Below are 18892 nucleotides of genomic sequence, written 5' to 3'. Positions count from 1 at the left end.
TTTATCCATAACATTGGTGTTCCTCCCCTGTTTTTGTTTTTTGGAAAAACCACAAATCATCCATGCTTCCTACAATGTTGCGGTATCACTAGCATGGCTTTGCTGAACGTACTTGTCCTTGACTATTGAGTGTCCCCCCACTCCCCTCCCTTTGGATAACCTATCCCCCCCCCCTTTTTCCAGAATATTTAACAAATGACTGCTTTTTGTAGGTAAACCCCATATATTCTGCTTCCGACATTTGTCCTAGCATGGATCTATACAATCTCCTTTTTCTTTTTTTTCTTTTGCCTTTGAAGGAATTAATCTTGGTTTAATGCAAAAGCATGCCAGCCGTGTTGTCATTTTCTGGCAGCTTTTTGTTCGAGGGGGAAAAAAATTACTAAATGTTATAGGTTCCTGGACAATTGCGTGCTTTCCCTCTCTTGCTCGTTTTCTTGTCGCTCTTGGGAGTTAAAAAGGATCAAAATCATTTTGATCTGGGGAATATAGCTCCTTAAGAGCACTATGTTCAGAAAGTCACAGCAAACAAAGCCAGTCTTGAGTCATGATTATAAAGAGAGGAAATTATGCTGAATGGAAATATAACATCAACAATATTTGTTAGAAAATCATTGGGATAATCATTTAAACTTGAGCATCCTATATTTCACAGAATGCCCAATAAATTGATTGGTAATGGGGATCTGTTTCCTTTTTTAACACATAAAGCCTTTTTTTTCCAATTTATGATCTCAGGGGCTCCCAGGTTCCAAACTCAAATTGAACTCAAAATCTGACCTTGGACCAACATGGAAGATCATTGATGCCTATGAACAGAGAGCATTCAACTTTCTTTAGTAGCTGAATAACAGAGAGCTTGGACAGATTCGATTCTTGACCCTGTAGGTGTGGTAGATAAACCTGGACGTACCAGATCTGTTTCCTAGGTCCTACCGTGTTTCCCCGAAAATAAGACAGGGTCTTATTTTCTTTTAGCCCCCGAAATTAGAACTTGGCCTTATTTTCGGGGAGGTCTTATTAGTTTTGAGGCAGTGGGCATGGTCACCTCATGGCTGCTGCTGTGTTGCAATATTTTCAGGGAGGGCTTATTTGGGGGGGATAGCTTATTTTAGTGCATGCACTCAAAAGCCCGATTGGGCTTATTATCCGAGGAGGTCTTATTTTTGGGGAAACAGTGTAAATAAATCTATTTAGGAAAATACTTGGCAAGCTTAGTGGTTGCCAAGATTCCACAACTTCAGGGACCGTGGTGTTCTCTCTATGAACAACCATTGTGCTATTACAATTTTGCTCAAACGTGTGGGCTTTAGTTAGATTTTAAGTAAACACCACTTCTCATTGAGAATTACCGTGTTATTATTTTTTTTAAAAAATAAACTAATGTATAACGTGCAACGTTACAGTGAATAAACATCTTGGCTTCACTTTCTTAAACTTCTCTGAGGCTGGATAGGTTGCTAACGATCGACAGCCAAGTGTGGAAAATAAAATTCTTAGGAAGGTTTTGATAAAATGAATTTAATAGAAGTTTAATAAAATGAAAAGAATATGAAGAAAGCACAGGCTCCTCGTTGCTATCTTTTTCTTTGCTTAACTTTACTTAACTAGTTTCACTTTTTCCCAAGCTGGAAATATTGATTTGTCTTTCAGTAAATCATTTTGTAGCTGATTGTCTTACATGGGGTTTTGAGGAAGGAAGGAGGGAGCTACACAAGGGGATCTTTAGCATGGGCAAGCAAGCTGAATTGAATGAGCAGCTGGGAATAGTTGCTTTCAAGGTTTAATCTGCTATGTTTGGCATGATCCTTCTCATACCCCCTCCTGCCAAGCTTGAAGGGATGGGTCACAGCTGTCTGGAGCTGAAGTTGACCTCCTGGTGGTTATATGAATACACCCATGCAGTTTTCTTGGCATCTAGACAGCCATTCCCTTCTTGGAGGCTCTGGGTGAGAAGTCTTTTTCCCCATCTTCCCAATGTCGTTTATGGTTCTAGAATTTCTTGCTGGATTCTGATCCAAGTACCAGTGAGGTCTTATCTTGTTTAGCTTTTTGAGATCAGCTAAGGTCAGCTCAGTGCCACTTGTTGGTGTCAGTTACACTACACCGACTAGAAATCAATTCCGCAGGAAGGTTATTTTGTATTGAGAGTGGCTATAATATCAGACTTCTGCCAACCTAGCATTTCAAAAACACGTAAAAATGCAAGTAGAAAAATAGGAACCACTATTTTGGTGGGAAGGTAACAGCGTTCCGTGCACCTTCAGCATTTAGTCATGCCGGGCACATGACCACCGAGATGTCTTCGGAGAGCACTGGCTCTTCGGCTTTGAAACGGAGATGAGTACTGCCCCCTAGAGTCGGAAACAACTAGCACATATATGTGAGAGGAACCTATACCTTATAATATCAGAATCTTGCAGGTTTGATTGTGTTATTAAACCCCCTCCTACTTTTAATTCAGTGAATTAGGGAGGTGTCTGGGCTTTTTCTGGACAGTAACTGTCTGTTGTGAACTTAAAGTACGTTTTACACTGTGACAACAGAGATAGCATAACTCTGTCAAGCTCATCTTCCTTACTCTACAGCTGGGGTGGCTTTCAACATACCATCTTTATCGATTGCAAATATTTAATTCAGAATATCCAGATGGTAACTGGGGGAAATATATTTGCAGCTTTTAGATTTAGATTTTAGATTTTTAGATTTTATTTAGCATTTATAGGCCGCCCTTTTCCCTGAGGGGACTCAGGGCGGCTTACAATAATACAATTACAATTTTAATCAATTAGCTTGCCCTGAATGGTTTCCTTTAAGATCAGAAATGTTCCCATAGTTTCAAGTAGCTAAAAATACTCAAATTATCCGCAAGGATATATAAAAAGAGGGAGTAAAGTGATCTTTGAAATGAGCAAGGTATTTATGACAGAAGAGTTAGCACCCCAAAATTCATTTTCTGAGCAATTCCCTTTGCATGACTCCTTCCTAGTTTTTTACTCCTAAACGCAACTCTTACACTTCAGAAGCCACTATTCTCTGCCCAGGCTTCTGCAGCTGGCCAAGATGATACCAAGATGGCGAAATGAACCCCATGTCATGATTTAAGGACTGCTCCTTTACACATGCCTTGTGATATGCAAGGATATAAGGAGAAGCGTATACATGTTGATGTCAGAACACCAGAGGTGGGTTCCTACCTCTCCAGCCCACTTCGGCCCAACTGGTAGGGGTATGGCGGCGTGGGTTGCTAGAACCAGCAATGAGCCAGGCCTGCCACGCCCCCGAACCAGTTCCCCGGTCAGTGGTACCATCTTGTTTTTAAGTTCCGCGCATGCGCAGAACAATTTTAATTGAACTGTGCATGTGTGCGTAAAGCACGTGCACGAAAAAAACAGCAGTAAAGCCGGCCAGAACCCACCCCTGCAAAACACATTTCATCATTGGCCTCTCCCCACCCCTTCCCTCACCGATGCCCACGGCTCTCTGTGGTTCGTAAGAGGTTGAGCCAAGTGGTTGAAACAGATTTTCAAATCTGCTTGTGATCTCATGAGGCTTCCTACTTTGAGTTGCATCCAATGCCTGTTATTTGCCAACAATATTATGATCAGCTACAAAAGACAAATGACTTATTTTTAAATTTTGTGACAGGCAGATGCTTAACATACGGTGAATGCGGAAAATGTATGGAAGCCCCAGTGTGAGGGTAAACCTGGCATTATTGGTGCCCTGCTCCCCCAGATGTTTCCAAATTGAGGAAATTGGTGGAAGCATAATAGCTGGTTGCCCTCTACAGACTTAGAATCCATAGAAGTCACCATGTCACATTGCCGTCACACGACATATCACGTTTTTCCCTTCGCAGAGCTGGGGTGGGCGTGGCCTGCATGTGACGCATCCAGCCCATGGGCTGCCAGTTTGACACCCCTGCAGAGGATATGCTTTCCAAGCAGTTGTTATGGGAAGTGCCTCATTGTTTGTGAAGTCCAAAAGTTTGAAGAGGGAGTTCTTTTGTTAATCCATTTTTGTCTGTGTTGCCAAGAATTATTTAGGAATATTCTGTTTTATTTCATTTTACTAAGCTTCCAGGTGCAAAGTTATTGTCAGAATAAGATAGGAAATGATAGTTTTAGGGCATCATTTTGAAAGAAGACATTCTACTAACTACATTTTCTGTAATTCTCAGTCCTTAGTAATACCAGAATCCTCAGCCCGAGGGCACTTTGGACCCGTCCAAAGGCTCATTTTGTTTAATTCTGCATTTTAAATATTAGCCTTGATATATGCCATTTCCAGAATAGCTATCATGATAAATTCATCTTTTTAAAATAGTACTTAGCAAACATACGATATATTGCTGTTATAATCTATCAAAAGTAATAGTTATAAATCCCATGTGTTCATTGTGGCATTTCGACTGCATTTGAAATGGTTCTTTCCCCTCATTACTCTCTCAAAGTTGCCAAAGTTTTCTAGTGCCCTTAGGCTTCATGCTTATTTCTAAGCAACATTTTTAAATTTCTCCTCCACTAAACTGGGCATGGGCGTGGCCACTTTGTGACACATCCGGCCCCGGGGGCTGTGAGTTTGACACCCCTGATTTAAACGCTGTTGCTGCTGCCTCTTCTTTTTGAGTTTCAAATATCCCTCCCTCAACTATCCTCTAAAAATGGATGATATTAGATTAGTTAATAGAGTGAATTTGCTTTTTTCCATTTGGAAAGTTATTTCCCTCTTCAGCTGACCTTATTTTAGAATACGTAAATGTTTACAACATTTTTCAACATTTGATAGAGATCTGAAGATACAGTGGACAAGGTGTCATTCCATGAAATATTATTTTACCATTGGCAGTTTTCAAAATGAAAAACTCTTGACAGCACTATTCCTTAGAACATAATTTTCAAGCTACTGTAAAAGACTGATGATACTGTTATTTCTTTTTGTTTTCTGTAGTTTAAAATACTCTGGAGCCAATTCCCTCTGATTCCAAGCCTATAACTGAATTTAAAGTGTAATTGTTAATCTGTGCTTCAATTCAAGGTAGTATCAACAGTTTTAAAGATAAAAACTAACTGAAAATGTTGGTTTGTTTGAAAGCAGACAGAATGTGAAATTCAGTGTCATTGATGTGTGGCTTATTATTACATTATGGACAAACGCTACATAAGAATCAGTATTCCTTCTGAATATGTGAGATTGATAGAATGTGCTGTTGATAATTGTCATTATTTTTAGAAAGACAGGGTGTTAATTAGATTATATTGTTCCAAGAAGTTTAGGAAATTATCAGTGCATTTGCTTCAGTTTTAGGATATAAAAAAATAGGTCATTATGATTCAGAATTGTCTATAACTTCATTAAAAAATGATAGCTGGAGACATATATTTCATCCTATAATTTCTGCAGATTGATTCATATCTTTCTCCTTTGAGAGCCCGGCCAGATTTACATCAACATATTTGAGCATATCTGTTTTTCATTAAAATATATATATATATATATTTCCATTCTTCAATTCTTTCTCCTATCAAGGTGAATTGTGTAGAATATATTCAAGTGGGTTTATAAAACAAGGTACTAAACTTCATACCAAATTAAAATATATAATCTTTCTGAATTTTAAAGGTGCTGTGGCTTTTTCATCTTCCCGTGCTCATTTCATTAAATGTTCATTTCAAAGCAAAGTTATTTATATGGCTTTAATACACAGTGCATTCTCTCGGATTGTCACCAAGCGCATTTGCATGAGGATAGATGCCTTGAAATGAAACACTTTAAAAAATAAAAATAAAAAACCTTTGGCGGATCTGTTCTGTGATTGAAATATTTGACTTGCTAAATCCTTGCCTCATCTTTGTCTTTTCAGTTTTATTGTTTTAAACACAATGAGGTTAGGCTTCTAATCTAATTGCGTACACAAAAATGCTGTGCATGAATGTGAAAGTGAGGAGGGAAATTGATATTTTGAGAATTAATAACTTAAGTGATGTTGTGAAGGATTCAGAACTATGGTAAAGTGTTTGTTGTGATGGCCTCAGTACAGATGTAACGAGTTAGGCATTTTCTCTTTCCCTTCTTCTACTCTCCTGACCATAAAGTTGTGTCTTCATTCATCACTTTGGCTCCAAACTCACTTGTCCTTTTACCTCAGGCTTTGCAAATTTATTTTGAAGCATTTGTAATTCTAAAATTACTTTTAATTATAAAATTGATTTACTGCGGATTCAGGCCTAGCACAAGATCATGGTTAAAGAGTGGAAAGGAATGGGGAAGCGCCCACAATCACATGAGGGCGTTACATCTGTATTGGGCCTCTGCCCATTTATTAATGGAAAAGTTATAGATTTGCTTACAAGATTCTGCCGCCACCATTCCATAGAGTTTCACAATTTTTAAAAAAAAGAATCTTGCTAATCAGCAGTCTTAAAACGTAGAGTGAGAATTAATATAAGGCGTAGACCAGCGGTGTCAAACTCGCGCCCTCAGGGCGTCGTCACGTGTTGTATCATGATTTTTCCCCCTTCGCTAAACCAGGCGTGGGCATGGCCAACGTATGATGTATCCGGGCCATGGGCCGCGAGTTTGACACCCCTGGCATAGACAATTTCCTTCACACTACAGTTGATTGCACTAGCAATACATTTAGAAGTTTATATCCCTTGAGGAAGGAAGTATCAGAACGATGGTTTATACTAGAACTAAGTTGGGAAATCTCATGTAACCGACATTCCTGCTGTTTTTAGAAATTCCCATTCTGTATCTATTAATCTAGAATGGGCTATTTTGCCCCTCTTCTCTAAATGCTTATCTTCTCAATACTTCCTACGTTCCTCCAATGTTTTACATTTTGAACTACTGGTTCAAGACAGAGAAATCTTTTTATGCACATTGTTGTGTGAGAAGCAATTTTTAAAGGAAAACTTGACAAAATACACCCAGAATAGTAGGGCCCTATCTATAGGCAATTGTATTTCTGTTTGTCATAAGATGTAACTGAGAATATAACCTCTTAAGAGTTTAACAGAGCTTTCCTGAAAGGTAAAATAAAGCAGGATGGAGCTTCATATTCTGAATTCCCACATACAGATTTATTCTCTGCTGTTAGGACGTCAGATCTTTGATATCACTGATTTATGTACTCCTAATTGGCTTCATGGGGGTTCTTGTTTATTTGAGTGGCTAACAAAACTAAATTTAGATTATTTTACGATAATTATCTGAAGCTCACAGATGATAATACGCCATTCCGTTTTCATCTTTGGGGAAGCTTTCCAGCAAGAATAAAAACGGTTCTCCTTTCTGACAGTCTAAATTTGGCATCCATTATGAACGAAATTTACATAGTGTGTGTTGATTAAGGCATATTAAGTGCTTAACATTTTGATCTGAAGTAATGTATGCTTAATTAAACATTCGCTTTGGAATGCCTGGCTTGACTTGATTTTAGTGAAGTGGTTTGATGGCAGTGTTTTTCCTTATTGTAGCTGACGCAAGATGAAAGTAGGCCTACTCTGTACAAATACAGATCAGAAGAACTGGATATTGATGTGAGTACTGTTAGCTCTCTGAATATTGATTTTTTTAAAATTTTGTTTTTTAAATTAAACTGCTGTGTTTGTAAGTGAACAGCCTAATAACTCTTTCTAGCTTTTTGCAGCAGAGTTGAGTTATACTTTGGGATAAATTTGAACCATTAGGGAAAATGTACAATATCCTCTGCAGGTACTGAAGGTAAATCACATAACTCAGGGGTGTCAAACTCGAGACCCGCAGGTTGGATCTGGCCCGCACAGTGCTTAAATCCGGCCCACGCAGTTGCCTTGGAAACAGTGATGGACCAGCCTGCTGTCTGTTCCTCTGCCATTGAAAACACAGCTCCATTTTGCCTGGCAGGAGGCTGCAGGAGGCCATTGAAGCTGAAAACAGCCCAGAAGGGCCACGCACAACTTTCACAAGCTCCGTTTACGCTAGCAGTGTGCTGACAAAAGAAACTACTAGCAAAAGTAGCATTTGATCACATGAGTGAAGTCGAGTTGTCCACGCACACTCTGGCCAGGCCCCCCTCCAAGGTCAAACACAACCCTGATGTGGCCCTCATTTAAATGAATTAGACATCTCTGACATAGGTCCTAGTACCAAAATGAGTCAGTCTATACATGGAAGTACAGGTAGCCCTCAACTTACAACCATTTGTTTACTGAGCATTCAAAGTTACAACTGGAAAAATGTGACTTACGACCAGTTTTCACACTTAACGACCGTTGCAGCATCCCCATGCTTGTTAACTGGTTCATCTTTATGACCGTTGCTGTGTCCAAAGGTCACGTGATCACCTTTTACGACAAGCATAGTCTACGGGAAAGCCAGATTCACTTAACAGCTGAGTTGCTAACTTACCAACTGCAGTGATTGTGGCAAGAAAGGTGGTAAAACAGGGCAAAACTCACTTAACAAAAGATCTCACTTTACAACAGAAATTTTGGGCTCAATTGTGGTCATAAGTGACCGGGTGGATGGTGCAAAGGTTGTAACTGTGAAAAACTGCCATAAGCCAGATTTTTCAGTGCCGTTGTAACTTTGAATAGTCACTAAATGAACTTTTGTAAATCGAGGGCTATCTGTATTATATGCCTGACTTGAAACTAATCTCTATGTGCAGATAGAGACTTACACATCCAGAGAGACCAGTAGTCCAAAATATTGTACCTAAGAGGATTGATAAAGATGTTTGAAATTCTGTTTCCAGCTAAATGCATGATTTTGACTTGAAAGGTGAAGCTCCGCTGTTGGACATTTTTTTCCCAGTCTCTGCACGCACATGTGTTTATAGAGTCTGTGTATCTATAGTCAGTATTTCAAAGCAGCTATTGGCACGAATTATCCATAACTTTTCTTCTGCACTAGGCTAAGCTTAGCCGATTATGTGAACAAGATAAAGTCGTGCAGGCCCTCGAAGAGAAGCTTCAGCAGCTGCACAAGGAAAAAGTAGGATAATTATATTTATTATTCCAGATTTATGTTATTTTGCACGCTTTATTATCAGAACACTGATAAATGACGTAAAAAGGAAATCAGTCCAATGATGCAGAACATTAAAAAATTATTCTTTTTATTACCGCAGTACACGCTTGAGCAAGCTTTGCTATCGGCCAGCCAAGAGATACAAATGAATGCAGAAAATCCAGCTGCCATACAAAATGTCATCTTACAGAGGGATGATTTGCAGAATGGCCTGCTTAGCACTTGCCGAGAAGTATCTCGGGCTACGGCGGTAAGAAAATGCAATTCTTTTCTCTTAGTAAAACTCACGGGTGCGCTTAGCGATGTCTCTTATTGTAGCGCTGTCTGCGTGGTTTTTTTCTTGCCACATGCTTGCAAATACCGATTCGTCTTGGATTTGCCAAAGCTGTAGCAGGTTTAGAAAGTCTGGATGGAAATCATTTTGCTACAGTGGAATAAATGAATGCCTATATTTTAAAAAATAAAAATTGGTAAAATCTGCACGGCCTGTTCTAGCAAAAACTGGAATTCTTCATCAGATGAATTACCTTAGAATATCCTGAGGTCATCAAGCTGACATATGTATTTAAGCTGTCATTTCCACTCATGGAAATATATCACCACAAATCTTTCAGTTTCTTGTTTCTAGTCAAAATAAATCAGATCCCGAGCCTTTTCCTTTGCCATTTCCATCTGTGCTCTTTTTGTGTTATTATCCCCAAGCTGCCCTTTATCAAACTCCTATCTGCTGCTAGACATCCTATTTTTAGATGCCTAGACTTCGACACAGCCTACTAACCTACTTAGTTTTGATGAACAACTACAGGTAGTCAACTTACAACAGTTCATTTAATGACCCTTCGAAGTTGCAACGGCACTGAAAAAAGTGACTTACGACACCGTTTCTCACACTGAAGATGATTGCAATATCCCCAGGGTCACATGATCCAAATTCAGAATGCTTGGCATATTCATGATGGTTGCAGGGTCCCAGGATCACGTGATCCCCTTTTGTAATCATCTGACGAGCAAAGTCAATGGAGAAGCCAGATTCACTTAACAACTCTCTTACCAACGGCAGTGATTCACTCAACAACGGTAGCAAGAAAGGTCTTAAAAATGGGGCAAAGGTCAACAGATTTCTCACTTAGCAACAGAAATTCTGAGCTCAGTGTGGTCGTAAGTCAAGGACTACCTGTAATTAAAGGATCCAGCTATTTTTAAACAGCTGTGTGGCACACAAGTCAGTTCCACATAGTGGAATAACTAGAGCAGCGATGGCTAACCTTTTTGTCATTGTGTGCCGAAAGCGCGCACATATGTGCCCACACCTATAATGCAATGTGTGTGACCCCCTGTGTGCCCTGTCGGTGGGCACATGACCTCACCGAATGCGCAATGGTCCCCCCCCCACACTTTTGGCTTCTAGGTTGGTGCACTAGGCTTACTAGGCCCAAAATGGGGCACAGGGCGGCCACACATGTCCCCCCCCCCCCGACGTCCTATTTTGGGTTTGGAAGGCCTCTTGCACCAACCTGGAAGCCAAAACCAACCAACCAATTCCCCAACCAGGTTTTGAAGTCCAGACATCTTCATGTAAAATCCTTACTAATTGTTAATGTTGGTGTCCTTTCTCACCAATGTCAAACATTCATAAATTAAGAAATTAAAACTACTGATTTTTCCCTGCTACAAAGGATGCGGAGCAAATACTGAATGTTTCACTTTCAGACTCAAAATGTTTCAAACCCATATTTACTACCTCAACTCAGTTAGAAGATATAGAATTACCTATAGATATAGAATCATGGAACTAGAGGAGAGTACTTAGGCCACTGAGTCCTGGTCCCTCTTCAGTGCAAAAATCCAAATCAGTGTTCTTGACAGTTGGCTGGAATAGCTAAAATCCACCATCTCATCTTTTTCACACCTCTGAAAGAACTGCAGTTTACCTTTAAAACATCAAAGACTTACAGTATATGATAGTGTTTATATAGGAACAAATGTCTTCTTTGCACATTCCCTGTTTTACAGCTGAACCAAAAGAATTCCATCTACCCAGTAAGACCTAGTCAATTCTTAACAAGATTAGGACCCAACATGGCAGGTATCCTAGTCTCCTCCATCAACAGAGTTGTGTTGCTCCAAAGCAGACAGTGTGGCATATTATGGAACAGGGTTCTTTGAGCACATAAACTTCATCATGTAGTGATTATATTTTTATATATATGTGCAGTCTAGCTTTGGATTTGTAAATAGAATAAATAGTTTCATATTTGCTCATTGAGAATGTAATTGTGACATGCTTTTTGTGGTGAGCCATGGTGGCACAGTGGTTAGAGTCCAGTACTGCAGGCTACTTCTGCTGACTGCCGGCTGCCTGCAGCTTGGCAGTTCAAATCTCACCCGACTGAAGGTTGACTCAGCTTTCCATCCTTCCGAGGTGGATAAAATGAGGACCCAAATTGTTGGGGGCCAGATGCTGACTCTGTAAACCGCTTAGAGAGAGCTGTAAAGCACTGTAAAGTGGTGTATAAGTGCTAATTGCTTTTTAACATTTTGTCATCTGCTAAATAAAAAATAACATTTGCACTAGCCTCCGTTTAGCATTGGCAGTGCAATATCTGTAACAGTACAATATCTGTTAGAGTCGTACTGCAAAAGATTAGCCATAGCCTTGTTCTGTCATCTCTGTTTTGAGGAGAGAGGAGAAAACAGAAGCTTCATTGAAGACAGTTTTCAGAAAAGGCAGGGTAACCTAAGGTTAGATAGCTAATGTGGATAATGAAGAGCACAAAATAATTTCGGGAGGTTTGCCCCTGCTTTATTGTCTAAAGGAAGGCTTTGATCAGGTAGAGCGAGCCAAAATGTGGAACCCATTAAGACTAATAGGCATGCCGAGCTACTTGATTATTCTTTCGAGCAAAGTTCAAAATAAACAAGAAGCTACTGTAGGAACTGAATTTGAGGAAACAAAGAGATTCAGTGTAAGGAAGGGAGTGAAACAATAATGTGCTTTGTCATCTTTTATGATTAATTTACATGGCAAAAGTTTTTGAAAAGGGGCAATATTGGAAGAGATTGCAGCTGTAAACAAAATTGGAGGATGAAACACCAAGAGTTAGAGATATGCAGATGACACCTTTTGTCCGCTGAAAGTCAAATGTACAAAATTTGGTGATCGTGGAGCAAAATGTTCTGGAGGACTATTGGATGTTTGTTCCTAATCTCTCTCCGATTCCTCTCCCCGCCACTCCTGAATCTTCGCTGGAGATTTAATTTCTGAAATTATATTCATCAGCTGAAAGTGGCAACTTTACATATATACAGAAGAAAGAAAGGCATCATTTGAATGAAGTTTCAGAGAGGGAAATGGAAGATTACAGAGCTCTACAGAGCATTCAGTTCCACCTTATGCACATTTCTGCAGTAGTTGCAGAAATGCTCATTAGGAAAATAAAATGGAAAATGAAGAACCTGGGTTAATCTAAAATGTTAAGATGAAGGTAATGCCACTTGTAAATTCACAATGATTGCCATGAAATGAGAATGGTAGACATTTGTATTTTCTTAAACTCAAGAACAGAAAGAGAGGTAGAGAAATTAATCTTGCTCAGGAAGGCAGTGACAAATGTAGACAAGCTCATGACATATGCATACTTCTATCATCATAGAGATCGGAATAGTTGAAGCTGTGCTTTTCTCAATGATAATAGATATTATGATTGATGGACATTACGGAAAAACAAAGATAATTATTGACTTCAAATAATTGATTTAGAGGGAGGCATTAAGAATATAATGGACTTCAAGAAGAACCAAATAAGTCTGGGACAAGCCTTTGAGGCAATAATTAACAACTAGAAGCTTATTATTTCTGCAGATGATACATGTTGGAGTTGCACTAGGAAAATACAACCGAATGCATTGCACAATTGAGGGGAGGAGATGGGAAGACAATGATTACAGTGGATAGATAAGACTTGGAAATATTATTGTAATCCACCTGGAATTGCTATAGATCCATGATGGCGAACCAGTGGCACACGTGCCACAGGTGGCACGCAGAGCCCTCTTTGCGGGCATGCAAGCCATCGCCCTCAGCTCCAACACCATCCGGACGTGCCTCCCACCAGCCAGCTGATTTTCAGGACTGTGCCGTGCATGCGCGAGGGTCATGTGTGCATGCGCAGGGGGGAGCTCGGGGAGTCCCTACCCCGCAGCCCATTTTTGTTCCCAGGAGGCTGTAGGAAGGCGTACTAGGCACAAAATGGAGCACGAAGGGGTGGGTGTCATGTGCACATGGATGGGGGGAGCACGGGGGGTTGCAGGGGTGGGAGGGGGTCACGTGCACATTGCATTATGGGTGCAGGGGGGCGCTGTCACACGTATGCCAGTTTTCAGCACAAAAAGATTAGCCATCACTGCTATAGATTGTCATCTATAGGGACAAGCCAGGATTTGTCCATATGGTCACTAGACGTCAGCCCCAGCTCAGTGGTTCTAACTAATATAGCTATAAATCCACTGACAAATGAACTGTATCCAAGCAGCAAGTGAAAGGACACTTTTTAGAAGAAGTATCCACGTCAAAATCTTTTTAAGGCTTATGCCATACTAAAGAACAGTGAATCATTAGTCATACCAAGTAATGGATGTATGTGAAGGATCAGAATTGAGCAAAAGAAGCTTGCCCCAACTGTTCTATTGGATCTCCTTCCATGAGTTCATTAAAGTGATATTAAGGACAGCCCAGTAAATCCAAGAAACAAACCAAGTGACAATAGAGAAAGTCAACGGAGGACTTCCCTCTTCATCATTGCTGCCAATTACCTCCCAAAGACCCATTAGATCACACAGGGTGGGCCTCCTCCGGGTTCCGTCTACCAGCCAATGCCATCTGGCTACGACCCGGGGGAGGGCCTTCTCTGTGGCAGCTCCGGCCCTTTGGAACGAACTCCCCGTGGAGATTCGGACCCTCACCTCTCTCCAGGCCTTCCGAAAAGCCGTTAAAACCTGGCTGTGTCGGCAGGCCTGGGGTTGATGAGCTCCCTTCCCCTCTCGACTTGTGTGGCTGTTGGCTATTTTAAATGCTTGTCTTGTACTTTTATGTTCCCTTTCCCCCTTTGAGTTGTTCGCCGCCCTGAGTCCCGCCGGGAATAGGGCGGCATATAAATAAAACAAATCTCAATCTCAATCAGCAATACTGCAAGATCCTCAGTTTCTTTTTCAAATTAAAATATTAGGTTTTTTTCCTTGGGTTTGTAAAGTATGTGCGCATCTTTGTGGCAAGCCACCAAAATATGATGGCAGATATTTTTATATACGTATATTCTTCTGTTTTCAGGAACTCGAGAGGGCTTGGAGAGAATACGACAAACTAGAATATGATGTGACAATCACAAAGAACCACATGCAGGAGCAGCTGGAACGGACAGGCGAGGTTCAGGTGTGATTAGAATGTCAACTTTGTTCCATAGCATTTTCTGGGTATGGGTGTTTATGATCCGTAGCTCCCTAGATAGCTGGGGAGCAGGTTATTTGAAGCACCATCTTTTTCCCAGTCAAATATCCTCAGAGCAGGGAGGGAAGGGATGTTACAGGTCCCTTCTCCTATGGAGGTCCATCTGACGGGGCCTTCTCCGTGGTAGCATCATCCCTGTGGAAATAAGATTGGTCCCCACTTCTTTCAAAAGGACCTGCCACTTTTGCCAAAAGGTCTGGAGACTCCAGGATGATATGGAGCCCATCAAGTGATTGTTATGAAGTTGGCAGGAGTTGGGGGGGGGGGGCGGTTATTGGGTTTTCCATTGGGGATTTATTTCTGTAAGCCACCCAGAGCCACCATGAGAAAATATTAATTATGTAAATCGCAAATACTGTTTTGGAATTAGCGGGTATGTGCTAGGTGGTGTGTGTGTGTGTGTGTGTTTTGGCAACGTAACGGATTATGTTGCAGAAAAGGATAATAGAATGACTAAACAGACAGGGTGTTGTTTTGAAAAAAATATGGTAGAAGGATTAATTAGAAAAGCTCAACCTGAGTGAATGGAATTAAAAATAAAAGAGGTTGAATGATATAGGATGAAAATGACACGAGGGAATTCTGAACGGGAAGTTCTAGAGATTTGTGTCACAATGATAATACGTCGAAGAGTAGAATTGAAATTAATACTACAGATAATAGTATTCAAGTAATAATGAAAAGAAAGTCATAAACGGCGTGAGAACGTTGAAAAAATGGCACGGCTGAAATAATAATGAAATTCAAGAGATGTGAAAATACATGCATGGTTTCCTTCTAGAGCGGTTGTGTGTCTTGTTTCAACATGTTATGAAGATTATGATTGGAAGGAAGCTGTCATTGTCACTCTGGACAAAGGAAAAAAGAATAAGAGTGAATGAAAAACTTGTAGAGGGATTAGTTTATTAAGCATTTGGCCCGAATACTTGATGGAAAGGATACAGGTGGTGACAAAGAATAACGTTTAGTAATTTATTGCTTTAGGGAGTGCTTTTATTGAGAAATATCTCAGTTTGAGAAAGAATGCTTATTGTACATTCGTTGGCTTAGAAAATGTCTGTGATAAATAGGCTTGAATTATGGAATGTTTTGCCCAAACATGAGGTTAAAGATTGGTTGCTGGGTTTATCAGCAGCATGTAGTGTAAGTTAAACAGGCATGAGGATAATTAGATTTTTAAAAAAATATTTCAAGACAGAGCAGGGATTCCCCTTTAGCTTAATGGCTAAATGAACCCTAACGCTAAATGAATAAAGTTTGTGATGACGGTAAAGCATATTGGTTGAGAATTATAAACAGGCTATAACTTCTTATTGGCTGAAAACATAATGATTTGCAGCATGCGTCGAGCAGTAGGGTGCAGTGAGGACTATTGATTTATAAATTTATTCTTTTTCAGAGACAATAATAATTGGCTTCAGAGAAAAAATGGTAGAAAGATCACAAGTTATATATAAATGGTGAAAAACTAGAGCAAGTTGATGAATTCATTTATCTTGGTCAATATTTACTAAGGGCAGGTTCTCCATTTTTTGCACAGTATATATTCAGTTTTTGGTCAGTAGGGGGCACCGCATGACATGTTTTGTCCTGATTGGAATTCTTCAGGTGTAGGTAGCCAGATGTTCTCCTTTGGGATTCAAACAACTACGTAGAAAATTAACTCACACACTTTAGATGTCTGTATACAGTGCATTAGGTTTAGGAGTATCCAGGAGCTTATTAGCAGCTCAGCAGTTGCTATCAGGCTGGTCTGCTTAAACTCTCACAGAAGAGAGATAACAGGTGTTACGTATTATACCATGGCCCCATTTATGAGATTTTACATGACTTACCAAACTATGGGTTAATCAGTAAATGTGGATAAAGTGTTTGAACCCCTTAGGACAGGGGTGTCAAGACCGCCGGCTGGATTCGTCATGCACTGGCCACGTCTACCCCCATTTTAGCAAAAGGGGGGGGGGGCTTGCAATATGTCACATGACGATGCAAGTTTGACACCCCTTTTTCTTCTTCTTCCATATCCGTCATCGGATGTTGGTGATCATGTTGGCGATCCTATTTTTATCAACAATCACACAAAAATGTGCTGTTGAGTTTTATCCGAACCACTCCCTTAGATTTTGAAGCCGTGGTGTTGACACCCCTGCCTTGCGATAAATATCTAGTTCTGCATGCGCAGAAGCAATTTTTTCATGACTGCACATGCGCACATCAAGCGGCGGGCACGCGAAGCATGCGTGCACCTGAAGCGCGGCCCTGAGCGAACCGGCAGTAAAAGAATCCGGAATCCACCCCTTTTCCTGATGCTCAATGAAACCAAGAACACCACATAGAGTATACACTATTAAAAAACAGAAATTCCACCATCACTAAGATGGGTATTGAAGTCCTGTACATCATATTATTACAGATGTGGAAATTTTTAGAAGTAGAAATACTGGTAGAAAAGTAATGAATAATGTCCCTTGTTCACAAGGTTAGCAAGTTACAGAGAAATTTAATGGTGTTGGCATATGATCTATGTAGCGCGCACGCACACACACACACATGGTGATCTGGAAATCTTTAAAAACCATAAGTAGAATGGTTCTTGAGCCCATTGGTTGTATTTTATATTATAGGGAGTGTGTTTTTTTTCCCAGGCTCATGGGATTTTTTTTTATTGTTCCCTGAATTTTAATGTGAATATTAAAATTGAATATGAGCCTCAGTGGCGCAGTACTTAGAGTGCAGTACTGCAGGCTACTACTGCTGCCTGCCGGCTGCCTGCAATTTAGCAGTTCAAATCTCACCAGGCTCAAAATTGACTCAGCCTTCCATCCTTCCGAGGTCGGTCAAATGAGGACCCAGATTGTTGGGTATGCTGACTCTATAAACTTCTTAGGGAGGGCTGTAAAGCGGTATATATGTCTAAGTGGTATTGCTAATGTGAGCCATTCCCAAACATTATGGAGTCCAATCACATAAATAAAATTAGATAGATAGATGATAGATAGATGATTGATAGATAGATAGATAGATAGATAGATAGATAGATAGATAGATAGATAGATAGATAGAGAGATAGAGAGATAGAGAGATAGAGAGATAGAGAGATAGAGAGATAGAGAGATAGAGAGATGAGAGAGAGAGAGAGAGAGAGAGAGAGATGATGGATGGATGGATGGATGGATGGATGGATGGATGGATGGATGGATGATAGAGATGATAGATAGATAGATAGATAGATAGATAGATAGATAGATAGATAGATAGATAGATAGATAGATAGATAGATAGATAGATAGATAGATAGATAATGTGATTGGACTCCAGGATATGTGTGCGTGTGTATATATATATGAATACAATTATAATTTCTTTGGCTTACTGTACTTTACTGCACTTTGAATAATACTGCTTCTCCTGAAATAAATAAATAACCACATGCCCAAGCAATTACCCACTACCAATAAAACATGTTTTTATACGATCCAGCCGGGTAGGGTCTGAGGGCCAGAGAATGCTCATGTCAACTCAGGTTTTAAGGCTGGTCCTATTTCTTTCCCTCCTCCATTCTGGCTCTTTGATTACTTATCCAGAGTCCCACTAGACAACAGAGCTCTGGGCCATTTCACCCGAGCTGCATCACTTAACCAATGCACATCTCACACGTTGCACACAATTCCAACTAGGCTGAACTTGCTATTCCATAATTACGTGCGCCGACTATTTCAGACAGCAGTAACTATCTTGAGAGTTTGGTTATCTTGAGAGAAGCCAGCAAAATAGCCTTTTGATTAGGTCCAGGAGAATATCAGTGGATTCAGAGCACAACATAAAAGGGTGCATGATACTAGTTGAAAATAATTGGATGCCTTAAACGCACGGCGCCTCATCGCTAACTTTTATCTCTGGCAGAGTGAGTCGGCTGGGATACAGCGTGCTCAGATTCAGAAAGAGCTTTGGCGAATTCAGGATGTAATGGAAGGTTTGAGTAAACATAAGCAGCAAAGAAACAGCACCACGGAGGCAGGTAAATTAGCATATTGACTTCCTGCAGATCTATGGGACTAGCGGAGACACCTGTACGATGAATAAATGCTGTACTTATTCTTCTTTGATTAAATGCAATTTTACTTCCAAAGACTAAAAAGGAAATAATGGAAACTCTAAATCACTGCAAATTTATTGCTACTGCAACCATAATTTTTAACCATTATTTATGATAAGCTAAACATTCTGCTTTGTTTTTAAATAGGTATCATAGCATCAAAGACGTTTTCACCAAAATATAAAAATGAGGTATGATTTTCTGCTTTCTTTTTAAGATTCTATAGGAGCTATTTAATTTCCAGATTCCTGCTTCTCCATTTATGTGTATAT

The 18892-nt window shown here is 40.1% G+C and overlaps 1 protein-coding gene across 19 annotated transcripts in view; it reads left to right on the top strand.

Annotated features, from left to right (window-relative positions):
- LOC106553206 (pleckstrin homology domain-containing family A member 5) overlaps nucleotides 1-18892 on the top strand; it is a 104209-nt gene that overhangs the window by 61541 nt on the left and 23776 nt on the right. For all 19 annotated transcript variants that reach the window (XM_087722813.1, XM_087722823.1, XM_087722812.1 and 16 more), the window contains 6 exons: nucleotides 7485-7547; nucleotides 8905-8985; nucleotides 9122-9271; nucleotides 14348-14449; nucleotides 18428-18542; nucleotides 18768-18811. In XM_087722813.1, coding sequence (XP_087578939.1) covers nucleotides 7485-7547; nucleotides 8905-8985; nucleotides 9122-9271; nucleotides 14348-14449; nucleotides 18428-18542; nucleotides 18768-18811 — 555 coding nt within the window. The remainder of the gene's footprint in view (nucleotides 1-7484; nucleotides 7548-8904; nucleotides 8986-9121; nucleotides 9272-14347; nucleotides 14450-18427; nucleotides 18543-18767; nucleotides 18812-18892) is intronic.

This window comes from Thamnophis sirtalis, unplaced genomic scaffold (assembly GCF_051295495.1).
Source record: "Thamnophis sirtalis isolate CommonGarterSnake01/CBP01778 unplaced genomic scaffold, rThaSir2_p1.2 scaffold_9, whole genome shotgun sequence".
NCBI lineage: Eukaryota > Metazoa > Chordata > Lepidosauria > Squamata > Natricidae > Thamnophis > Thamnophis sirtalis.
This window is presented reverse-complemented; position numbering and strand designations above follow the sequence as displayed.